This window comes from Sander vitreus, chromosome 3 (assembly GCF_031162955.1).
Source record: "Sander vitreus isolate 19-12246 chromosome 3, sanVit1, whole genome shotgun sequence".
Taxonomy (NCBI): domain Eukaryota; kingdom Metazoa; phylum Chordata; class Actinopteri; order Perciformes; family Percidae; genus Sander; species Sander vitreus.
The window spans coordinates 30709998-30722745 of NC_135857.1; the positions used below are offsets into that span (position 1 = coordinate 30709998).

Genomic DNA, 12748 nt, shown 5'->3' on the forward strand with positions numbered 1-12748 from the left:
TCATTTTAACTTCTTTATATACTGTTGGGCAGTGTTGTTGTCATTACTCAGAACTCCTCATGGGGGAGACAAACTACGCACTATAAGTAAGGGAATTCACCATAGACTGTATATTAGTATTAATATTAACAGTCTATGGAATTCACACATAAAGGAACACTTCATAAGGCATTGAGATTTATAACAATATGCTAATGCATGCAAAAGTGTTTATTTCCCCAACAAACAAACAAAAACAATTAATTAAATAGAACTACGGTGACCCTGAAGGTCAAAACATGAAAGCATTTCAGAAAACATTTCAACATTTCAGAAAACACAACAGCAAAGCAAAAATCCAGAGTAGCCTAGCTAATGCAGATTATTAGCCAGATGTTTATGTTTTAAATTCATAATTTAAAAACAACTGAGATCCTGTTAGTGCACTGCTCTGTCCGAGGTCCAAATCACAGACTGTTAACCAGCTGCAGAGACTGGACAGGCTGTGCTCCTACGGCTCCTACTCACAGAACGGGAGTTATATTCCAGGTAACTTCTGTTTCCCTTCCGGCTTCCGCAAATCAACATGAAATTCAGGCAGAAGTTCCGAAGTTTGACTGGAGGAGACTGCATGCAGCAGCCTACGCAGTTGAGCAGCTGATCTCTTCACAGATTTAGACATTTAGTGTAGTCAACTGCAGAGTTTTATATTATTTTTGTGTTGCATTATGGAGTTGTCTGTCACGTTGATTTTAGCGGGGTTTATCATGGCTTTGATGTGGCTATTTAGCCTGAAGAGTCGTAAACACATCTGTTTACCTCCAGGACCGTTGGCTCTGCCAATCATAGGAAACCTGCTGCAGATGGACAAACAAGCTCCATTTAAAACTATGCTAAAGGTGAGAATGAAAGGTTGACAAATGTGTTTCCTATAGTCTGTGATAATATGCATCTGTTTTGGCTGTAAATTACATACTAGCCTAGCTCTGTGGTCCGTTTTGGCTGTAGTGTGTGAGATATATATATATATATATATATTTTCCGTGTTGTACGTCTACATGTGCTGGTGTATTTTAATTTAAAATTTCTATATAGATCTGTCCTTACCTGTCCAAAATATTGCTGCTGCAGAAAAAGTTCATTAGATTAGCAACCTTCTCCAAAACTGTTACACCAAACTGCACTTTGACTATCTTTGACATCCACATTCTTCAAACCTTTAAACAATAGTTTAGTTTATTATAGTATATGATTAGGCAGTCTTGCATTGCCAGACCTTCTTTCAAGGCGCTGTGGAGGAGGGTCTGGTGAGTCCACACAGCATTCAGGGATGGGAGAAAAACCTGCTCTGGTTTATCGGCATTTCTTTAAACCAATCACAATCGTCTTGGGCGGTGCAAAATAGCCTCAGGAAGGAACTTGTTTTGGTGGAACATGTATGTTTAAAGGTTGTTTTAGAAAACTCAGATTGGACAGATAGTCTAGCTAGCTGTCTGGATTTACCCTGCAGAGATGTGAGGAGCAGTTAACCATAGTCCTCAGAAATCCACCATTGTTTGTCTACAGTTGGTATGTCTTTGAGGGTGTGGTTTTTATAAAAGCCATTACAGGTTTCTACCACACCCTCTCATGTAATTTGTATTTTATACCTGTGAAAAACATAGATATATTGTTTGTGAGTCACAGGGTAGCTGTTTATTATCTGCATTAGTGCACTGGATATGTTTACTTTGGCTTGTTCCTTGGATGTACAAAAATTAAATGCATGTACATGTATTGCTTTGTTTAACTTCCAGCTCAGTGAAAGCTATGGCCCTGTGATGACCGTGTACCTGGGCCGTCAGCGCGTCGTGGTCCTGGTGGGGTATGATGCTGTGAAGGAGGCCCTGGTAGACCAAGCAGACGACTTCACTGGCAGAGCACCTGTTCCTTTGTTGATGAAAGCTACCAAGGGCTATGGTAATATGGTGATGATATATGTGTATCATAACCAGTATTGTATAAAGTAGATGAAGGCAATACTTGAGTAAAAGTGCAAGTATCTTATCAGAAAATGACTTTGGTTGTAGTTAAAGTCAGCTTTTAGAATATTAACTTTAATTTCAACTTTATTTGTGTCCCCGAAGGGCGATTAGGGGTGCAGCAAATATAAACACATACAAGACACATAAATACATACAAGTTCTACACACAGTCCAACTGGAACACAACCGTAACAGTACGAGGACAAATAAATACCAGTACAAGGTGCATGGATAGCAGCGTCAAAATAACCTACATAGGGTAGGAAAAAGTGCATATCAGCCTACAAAGTTGACACAATATAATCAACAATGACCATCGTCAACATCAGCATCCATTACATCACCAACCCCTTTTATCAACGTTTCTGACATCCTCAACACATAGTCAACAGACTAGAATACTGACATCCTCAACACATAGTCAACAGACTAGAATACTGACATCCTCAATACATAGTCAACAGACTAGAATACTGACATCCTCAATACATAGTCAACAGACTAGAATACTGTATATAACCAACCAAGAAAGAAAGAAAGAAAGAGGTAGACAAAATGAGGTAGAGTATGAGAGATACTCAAGGAAAAGTCTTAAAGGATCTGATATTTACTCTACTTAAGTATCAAAGTAATTTTCTAATATTACATGTACTTTGTAATTAGTAAGTAAAAGTAAAAAAACCCCATAAAAAACGTATTAAAATGACTTATTACACTTTATTGTGGCTTCCTTATAGTAAAGCATAATATTCAGGGTTTCCACTCGAAACATCCAAGTCAAAATCTGACAACAACAAAGAGAAAAACAAAAAGAGAATTTTCATTTTTTTGTGAGGAAGAATCTTTCACTCCAACGTACGAAAACATTTCTTGCAAATACGGCCACAGGTGTGTAACGTTATCTTTATCACTAACCCATCCAACACTGTTGTCGGCGTGGTTACCGACCGTCACGTTGGCTGCAGAGCCTGCAGCAGGCGCTTCCATGACTATATCCGTTATTATGCTTTCTCCTCTTCTTATTTAGTCTTGGCCTATGGTTTTGGCACTTGGCAACAAACAGGCATTACGTCACCAACTGGACTGAAGTGTGCAATCTAGGAGCAATTATTTGCCAAACCTGCTTTTTTGCAGTCTACCAAATTTATTTTGATATTATTTGGTAGCAACGAATAATGAAGATGTTTAGCGGAAATGTAGTGGAGTAAAAGTATACATTTTATTTATGAAGTGTAGTGGAGTAAAAGTAATAGTTCCCAAAAATATAAATAACAAAGTAAAGTTTTTTTTTAACAGTGTTTTTATTAATTTTTCATTGCAATTACAATTTCCACAACAAAATTTCTCTCTCAACAATCAAAAAACAAAAAGCAGGGAGCCTGGAAGAGCGGGCGCCCATATATAGAGGTTTACCTCCGACCTGCGGCCCTTTGCTGCATGTCATTCCCCCTCTCTCTCCCCTTTCAAGTCTAAGCTGTCCTATACAAATAAAGGCCTAAAATGCCCAAAAAAATAATCTTTAATACATATATATATATATATATATATATATACATATATATATATATATATATATATATATCACAGTAGCAGCTCCCCTATGTCTTCTGATGGCCAGATTTTCTCATACACGTGCCTCATATGCCTCTACACGTGAAAGTTCTGTTAAAGTACAGTAACAAAGTATTTGTACTTTGTTACATTACAACACTGATCATAACAACATGTTTGAGTACAACATCCTGTGTCCTTGAAGGGATAGTTTGGATGTGGAGTCATATGAATACTTATCCATCGTCAGTGCATTAGCTACAGTAGATGACGGTTGGCACCCCCCTAGTTTGGAGAAGCAGGCAGGAGGACAGGCACGGAAGCTAAGCAATGTACTGCTTTGGACGGCAGCTAGATGTATTTTAGCCATCTAAACAGTCCCTCCAGGATTTCGCGGCTTTTTTTGAGATTGTTGCGGCCCAAAATGCCTGATTTCGCGGGAGCTTTTGTAAACTTGCGATAAAAGTTGCGATGTCTTTTGTATGTTTGTTGCAATGAAGTTGCAGGAGACAGTGAAAGTTGCAAAAAAGTTTTTAAATTTATTTCAAAATAAAAAGGAAACTTGTTTTGGGGAGAATAAAATTACTTAATAAAATTATTATTACTTTCCTAGTAACCTTACCAAAAAGGCTCAGGATGCTGCAAATGTTTGTATAATATGAAAATGGCTGGTGGATTTAAGACAGAAATTACAAATTTATTGAATTAATCAAATTTAAACATATTTGTCAGTGGCTTGTTGATCTTTACATTGTTAGTTATTTTCCTATGCTGGCCTGGCCTGGGACACACATTCATACGGTTTGATAATACTGACTTTAACTTATCATTGCACTTACAATAACGAGCGTAGCTGTCCTCAATTCAGGTCATCGTGTGTCGTCTCATCTTCTTTTTCTCATGCATCCACCGTGTGTGTGTTGTTTGTGTGTGTGTCTGTGTGTGTGCAAGCGTCAGTCGCGGGGGGTACGGAGCAATAGCCCCACCTGCTGCAGAGAGCCGACAGCCAGGATGAAAACGGCAGCAACTTCAGCGACTTTTAAATCGTCTACATTGATGTTAAAATGTATCAGACGGTCTGAAAACGTTTGCACGGTCTTTCCTGTACGCTTTGTTGATAAATGAGTCACACACACGTATCGTCTTCATATCAAAAACAAGGAAATGACCAACCCGTTCTCACTCCTGCTTGGTCATTGGCTCTCAGAGTGCACGTGGGACTGCTGTGATTGGTTGAAGTCGCGAGAAACTTCAGGTTATTGGTCAAATATGCAGAAAAGTTGCGGTGATTGGTCAAAATTGCAAGTCGCACCAAATTCGCGGTGATTGGTTGAATTCGCGTGAATTGGCGCGATCGCGACGTCGTGAAATCCTGGAGGGACTGGCTAAACCTAATCAATATCAGTTTAAGTGTACGCTACATTTAGAATATTGTCACGATTTTACCTTGCTATCAGACAGCCGTTTAAGTTTAAAGCGGGTGGAACTTAAGCCATTATCTATGCTCTCGTCAAAGCCACCAGACTCCATTGACAAATACAGTAATTTTACCGAGCAGAACACGGGAGTTACTGGTCTACAGTACCGCTGCCTCGATAGGTTAGTTGGTTTGTTAGTTGTGTTAGTTCCTTACCCTTTAAAACACCAAAGACAAACAATAACACAAACAAACTAACTGAACTAGGCAGCGGTAGACCAGAAACTCCTGTGTTTAGTTGCCCCTCTGTAAACTTAAACAGGGCTGTCTGACGGCAAGGTAAAGCAGTGAAAATATACTAAATAAAGCATACGCTTAAATTGATTATTTTAGGTGGGGCTTTTTTAGACCGCTAAAACACGTTTAGCTGTTCCCACCGTCCACAGCAGTACATTGCCTAACTTCCTTATCAGTTGCTTTTGCCTGATCCTCCAAACTGGAGGTGTTCTGACTGCAATCTACTGTAGCTAATACACTGATTATGTTTAAGTACCTCGTACTGTACAACCCCACTTAAAAAAATCTGAACTATCCCTTTAACACCAAGCTGCAAGTCAATGTGTTCCTGAATTAAGGCAGACAGTGGCTTTATTAATGACATTTTCCTAAATGCTTTTGTGAAATTCTTTCATGGGGATTTGTCTGCACCACTTGGAAAAATTGTCCATTTCTTTGCATTTTCGAAGCTATTTTGTTTGTTTTGTACATTATGGCCTGTGATAATAGCTTCTGATTTTTCTTTTAACTACCATTTCTACGGACACCTGGTTAGCTCACCTGGTAGAGCACGCGCCCATATATAGAGGTTAACTCCTCGACGCAGCGGCCATGGGTTTGACTCCAACCTGCGGCCCTTTGCTGCATGTTCTCTCCCCTTTCATGTCTCTATTTGTCCTATAAAAATAAAGGCCTAAAATGCCCAAAAAATAATCTTTAAAAAACAAAAAACTACCATTTCTACATCTTCAAAGGTTTGGCGATCAGCAATGGAGAGCGCTGGCGGCAGTTGCGACGTTTCACCCTGACAACGCTGAGAGACTTTGGGATGGGACGCAAGGGAATGGAAGAGTGGATCCATGAGGAGAGCAAACATCTTGTTGCACGCATAAATAGTGCCAAGGGTATGTATGTGCTTGCTTTCGTATGTTTGCTCTGTCTGCGTATTTCTCCATCAGTCATATACAGGGTCATAACCAAAAAGTTATTTGTTCCAACAAACCAATACGCATGGACTATAAACTTGCCTAAATAAACTTTCAATGAGGCATGCGAGATGTTCATTTTATACTATTCCTTTTTTTCTAGCCACGCCCTTTGATCTCACCTACTTCTTGAGCTGCTCCGTGTCCAACGTGATCTGCTGCTTGGTGTTTGGTCAACGCTTCAGCTATGACGATGACCACTTCCTGTCCCTTCTGCAAATAATCTCAGACACCCTGGCATTTGGCAGCAGTCCCTGGGGTCAGGTAAGAGGAGGAGGTGCCGAGTGAAGTGGAATGGTGGGTGGGTTAGAGGTTTTAAAGACCACTGCTCAGCTGGAAGTGTTTTTGAGCAAGATCCTCGAAAGAAAACAGCACTCCAGCAACTCTGTAGCAACCCAAGCAATACATGATCTCCTAATTACTATTAAAGGAATACTTATTTATTTCATTTATTTATTTCAGGTTTATTTAACAGGGACAATAATACATATGAAAATGTAAAATGTGCCAGAATTTGCTGTCCCTGGACAGATCGTACAATGTCACACCTAAAATGACAAAAGGATTATAATAGTACATATTGGTTTAGCCCAATACAAGTAAAATTTGAAAAAAAAAATGACAAGATCAACATATAAACAAGAACAGATTGTCATTATCAACATCAATACCAGCACACACATACACACACAAGCTAAACGTTCAGTCCACGTAACCAACAACTTCGTAGGCATAGCACAAGTGGCACAAACAGTTAGGACTGGAAAGACAAAGTAGCAGCAAGATTTAGTGTCTACATAATGTCGTACAGTCCTGATTACCTGTTAGCCACTTCTTTAAGTTACATTTAAAAGAAACGTATGTTTTAAAATTTCTAATGTGAGTTGGAACAAGGTTCCATTCACGAGCAGCGCTGACTGAAAAAGCTGTTTGACCGAATGCACTTTGCCTCAACGGGACAATGCAGTCACCTCTTGCTGCACTCCTTGTAGATCTGTAAGTGTTTGGTATTGTGTTTACAAACTGGCTCAATACATGAGGAGCCAGTCCATGTAGAATTTTGTACATAAGAGATCTGTATATCTAATCAAATTTTATCAAAACTTAAAAGATTGTATTTTTTTAAAACATGACAATGATGATAATATATGGGTTTCCTGTGAAGTACTTTTAAGAGTTTTTTTTTATATAGGGAGAGTAGTGGTTTGAGAGAAGTGTTGCTTGCTTGTGACCAGGTTGTCAAACAGTAGGTGATATGGGATAAAATCATTGAGTGCATAAACATCATTGCAGCCCTTGTTGACATGCAATTTCGGACATGTCTAAAGTTTGCCAGGTTAAAAAAAGGCTAAGGCTAAAAAACATACATACAGTTTTGGATACATTCAGTTGAAGGCACCCCCAAAATGATCATTTGTGTATCAATTACTCACCCCGTGTTGCCTTTTTCTTTTTGAAAATTTGTTTTTCTCGCATGTCGCCATGGTAAGCGAGGATTCCAAAAACTTGGAAAAGAAGATTTTTGATGAATTAAAGTTGAAGGGGTCTGCAGCAACTGCAAAGCTATATCAAACTATCCGTTGACAAAATCTCCCACAACTCGTGCAGTATATCCAAGTCTAATTCATCCAGTTTGCTGGTGTGCTCAGTTCTTCCCAAACCTAAAAACTGCTTGTGGATCACATTATTCACGAGTCCTTTCCATCACAGTTGTACAATATCTTCCCTTGGTTGATGGAAAGGCTGCCAGGTCAACAGCACATAAGGTTTGCCAAAATTGAGGAGCTGAAAGAGTTTATTATGAAAAAGATCCAGGAACACCAGGACACGCTGGAACCCAGCTCACCCAGAGATTACGTCGACTGCTTCCTCACGAGACTCGAACAGGTACGAGAGAACTCTTTAACCAGAATAAGCGTGAACTGAAAGCCATGCATGTTTCATTTACTCTGGACATGTTACTGTAAGCATGCTTACTCATTGCACTTACTTATTCACAAATGCACATACTCCCTATAATATTCTGCAAATACTGAGCACTTTTATAGACCTGAGGTGCACAGATGATCTCCCTCCAGTGTATCTTGAATTGTGATCCTGCAGTTTGTTTTGTCATTATCCGTAAAATGGCTCTTGTCTTGTTTCTTTAGGAAAAGCCCAATCCCACAACTGAGTTCAACTATGACAATTTGGTGTCAACAGTGTTCAATCTGTACCTGGCAGGAACTGAAACCACCAGCTCAACTCTCAGATTTGGACTTAGCGTGCTGATCAAATACCCCAAAATACAGGGTAGGTCACAGTAACACAAACTAGGGACAAATTGAACAAGTCTTGACATGACTTTTACTTCGAGTAGATTTCTTTCTCTCTTATCTCATCTCTATTTTACACGGAGGTTGTAAGTTCACAGATATGTTTTTTGAGATACTCAGGGCACTATACTACATCTTCAACTTACACCTTGTCATTGGTTGCATGTGATTGCTGATGAACAGTCTGAACTTCCTGTACTGTGACATTCATTGTACTTCACTCTAGAGCAGGGGTCTTCGTTTTTCAAGCCAAGGACCCCTTAACTGAAAGAGAGACGGAGCAGGGACCCCCTACTAAATATGTTGTATAAAATTTTGTTGCATAATAAACTTAAGCCTTTATACCTTTTTTTGCATAGAATACTAAGCTATTAAAATAGCCTAATAATTGTTGCCATGATTTTACAAATCATGTTTTTGTTAAACATATGTGTGGCACAATGAATTCTTAGGATTAACTGTATCTGTGGATGGCTACCTTAGTGACTAACTTACCTATAGGCCAGTAAGCAGTGGGGATTTATATTTGCAAATATTTTGTTGGATTCGTGTTGAGCCTTTTTACTTTTCTAAAAAACGTACAAAAAATAACAATAATTTGGAGGCCCCCCTGCATTGGCTCTGAAGACCCCCTAGGGGTCCCGGACCCCCTGTTGAAGATCCCTGCTCTAGAAATTGATGTCAATGAGCAAATTCTCAGAATTGAGATGCTGGAACCAGCAAATGTTTGGCATTGTTATTATATAAATGGCTTAACTAATTGTTTTAGCACTAGTTAAATAACAATGTTTTCCTCATTCTAAAGAGAAGATGCAGCAGGAGATTGACACTGTCATTGAAAAGGAGCGTTTACCTTATATGGAGGACAGGAAGTCCCTACCATTTACAGATGCAGTCCTTCATGAAATTCAGCGTCTTCTGGATATTGTCCCCATGAGCATCCCTCACTACGCACTCCAGGACATCTCTTTCAGGGGTTACACAATCCCCAAGGTATTCTGGCTCCATCACAAAAAGTGCTATTGATGCAGCGTTGCAATGTTTTCAGATAATATTTAAGCTGTTACATCTGATACGATTGTCTCAACAGGCTACACTCATAATTCCCTTGTTGCACTCTGTGCTGAAAGAGGAAAAACAGTGGGAGACTCCCTGGTCCTTCAACCCCCAGCACTTCCTGGACCAGAATGACAACTTCAAGAAAAATCCTGCATTCCTGCCATTCTCTGCAGGTAAATTATTAATAAAATATCTTCAATGATTTTTCACTCACTAGGAAAATGTGGCTGAACATTGGACCTGCTTGTTAAACAGATTTTATTGTTGACATAGAGACAGAGCACATTTAAGTCCCGCCCCCACCGGAGGGGAAAACAACTCTCCGTTCTCCATTGTCTTGTATTGCATGAAGGTGCCTCCTGGTCAATTCCGTCTGCTAGCAAACAAACAGAGAAATGCCTAAAAGTTGCTGTTTGGTGTAAAGAACCCATCATTTAAGTTTTTATAAGCTGTCGAACGAAAAAAAAAAAAAAGCTTTTATGAAGACAAAAGTGGTTACTTGAGGAATCAGCAGAGAGCATGGGAAGACTGTGGGATCCTGACACTAACCTAACGATAAACCCGACGTTACATTTGCAGCAAGCATTTTGTTGCCAAGTCAAATATCCAAATGTCAGTTTTAGGTTAACTATATGTCTGTAAACGCGTAACGTCGGACATAACGTTAGGTTTGTGTCAGTGTCAGGATCCCAAACGTTATGTCCGACGTTACGCATTTACAGACATATAGTTAACCTAAAACTGACATTTGGATATTTGACTTGGCAACAAAATGCTTGCTGCAAATGTAACGTCGGGTTTATCGTTAGGTTAGTGTCAGGATCCCACAGTCTTTCCATTCTTCCTGCTGATTCCTCACGTCTGTATCCACTTTTGTCTTCGTAAAAGCTCAGTTTTTCGTGTCGGCAGATTATACAAACTTAAGTCATGGGTTATTTACCCTGTTGGTAGTGACTATTACCACACGGCAGCTTTTAGGAATTTTTCTGTTGTTTGCTAGCAGACAAAATTGACGAGGAGGCACCTTCACGCACCTAAAGAATTGTTTTCCCCTCCGGTGGGCTTGGCTTTCCATGCTCTTTTCTGAGCTGTGACACATGAAGGCCAAACCAGTCCCTGCAAGTATTTTCCATTTACCTCAGGTACGTATTCGCATTGTCACTGGTTTGTTTGTGGTTATTCTCAGGAAAGAGATCTTGTGTTGGAGAGTCCCTCGCTCGCATGGAGATTTTCCTTTTCCTGGTGTCCCTTCTGCAGCGTTTCACCTTTTCTTGCCCTGGGGGACCTGACAGTGTAGATCTCAGTCCTGAGCACAGCAGCTTCGCCAATGTTCCTCGCAGGTACCAGATCATTGCAACGCCCCGGTGATAATGACACAGCACAGTTCCGTGTTTTCCAACTTTCTTTTTCTCAAAATGTAGATAATACAGTGCCTTGTAGAACAAGTTAAAAAAACGTCCATCTAATCTATAGGAACCTGCTCATTATTGCTTTAACTAGTGTTACTAGTATTCCCATCATGTTTATACTTGTGTCTTGTTCAGGGCCTTAATTCAGCTACAGTATATTACACTTACAGTCTATTGAGTGAAACATCCAAGATGCAATTTTTGTGATTGAATTAATACATCAAATGTAAAAATAGTTTTCAACAAGATTCTCCGTTAATAATCTCAAAACGATTTTAGGTTCAGCCATGGGCTAAAGCTTTATTTTATTTATTTTTTATTAAAAAAATTATTTATTTTTTGTGTGTGGCATTTTTAAGCCTTTATTAGATACAGACAGGACAGCTTAGATGTGAAAGGGGAGAGAGAGGGGGAATCCAATGCCGCAAAGGGCCACAGGTCAGAACCGATCCCACGGCCGCTGCTGTGAGGACTGAGCCTCTGTATATGGACGCACGCTCTACCAGGTGAGCTACCCAGGTGCCTGGGCTAAAGCTTTTTACCAAAGATTTTAAAAAAGCTTTCTCACTTTAATATGTCACAGTATAAGAATACACCGTGCAAACAAAGTTGATCTTCTATCTATATTAGTAATAATCACACTTAAAACAAGAACAAGCCACAGCGTCATACTGTACTAATTATGTTTGTTTACCATCTTATAAAGGGTTATGTTCAGCGATGCATACAATATCCCCCCACTTGGATGCAGTAAAGTCCACTTTGCACTCTGTCCTCCTTACAATCACTTTTAATTACTGACTGTGCATCGGCGCATTTTGCCAGCAGAGGGCACTTCTACAACAGTTAACAGCCTTACCAACAAGTATCAATTGCATTTTGTTGTCACATCTTGAGATCTTCCTAAAAGTGTCTTTTTGTATTGGTTTACAGAGTTGTTTTGTGTCATTTTGTGTTTTTTGTGTGTTCAAAAAAAGAAGAAGCATTAATCTCATGATAAAAACATAAAACCAACTGGATACGAATGGATGAATAGAATTATGTATAAAGTATATAGCTGTATTTAAAAAAAATACTGAATGTTTTGTCCAGATTCCATCAATCATCTTGTGGCTTACTATACATCAACCCCAGATTAAGACCCACTGGTTTACAGCCTGTAGCACAGCGATGTAAAGTAGGAGTTACATTTGTTTTTTGATGAGTGCAAGGTGATCGGTCCGAGCTGTGTGTCAGTCTGTCAGTGTGTTGATGCATGTTGCAGTGTATCGCTGTCTTGAGTCTGAGCCGCAGCGTGTCAGCAGTCCTTGATAAGACCCAGGAAGTTACACATCAAGTACTATATTTGGTACTGTATCATAAATTCATATAATCAGTATTTTGCTTTTATGTTTTGCTAACTAACACATTTATTAAGTCTATCTTTTTATAATAAAATGTACCAGGAAATAAACATGATTAAAAATTATTGTGGTTTATTGACCATCTTGTATATGGATTAATCCTAACATGTAGCACATATTTTATAGCCGGTATGAACCTGCATGGGGATCAGTTGTTGTCAATGACTGCACAAGAAAACCGGTAAACTGTAGTACTTTTGTCCAAGTGATGATGGCACACTGGTGACTTTCATGAGCTATTTAATTTCATTTTCATAGAGATGTGAAAATGTACCCATGTTTTCAGCCATGACACTTTCTATATTCTTTGGTATTAGTACTGTGAGTGT

At 39.3% G+C, this 12748-nt stretch overlaps 1 protein-coding gene across 1 annotated transcript; it reads left to right on the forward strand.

The window, feature by feature from the left end:
• Window positions 1-525: 525 nt before the first annotated feature.
• On the forward strand, window positions 526-12494 carry LOC144515800 (cytochrome P450 2F3-like). Its single transcript, XM_078246934.1, has 9 exons — window positions 526-878; window positions 1776-1938; window positions 6003-6152; window positions 6337-6497; window positions 7944-8120; window positions 8384-8525; window positions 9354-9541; window positions 9639-9780; window positions 10794-12494. The coding sequence occupies exons 1-9, from the start codon at window positions 708-710 to the stop codon at window positions 10973-10975; spliced, it is 1476 nt and encodes a 491-aa protein (XP_078103060.1). The 5' UTR covers window positions 526-707; the 3' UTR covers window positions 10976-12494.
• Window positions 12495-12748: the final 254 nt, after the last annotated feature.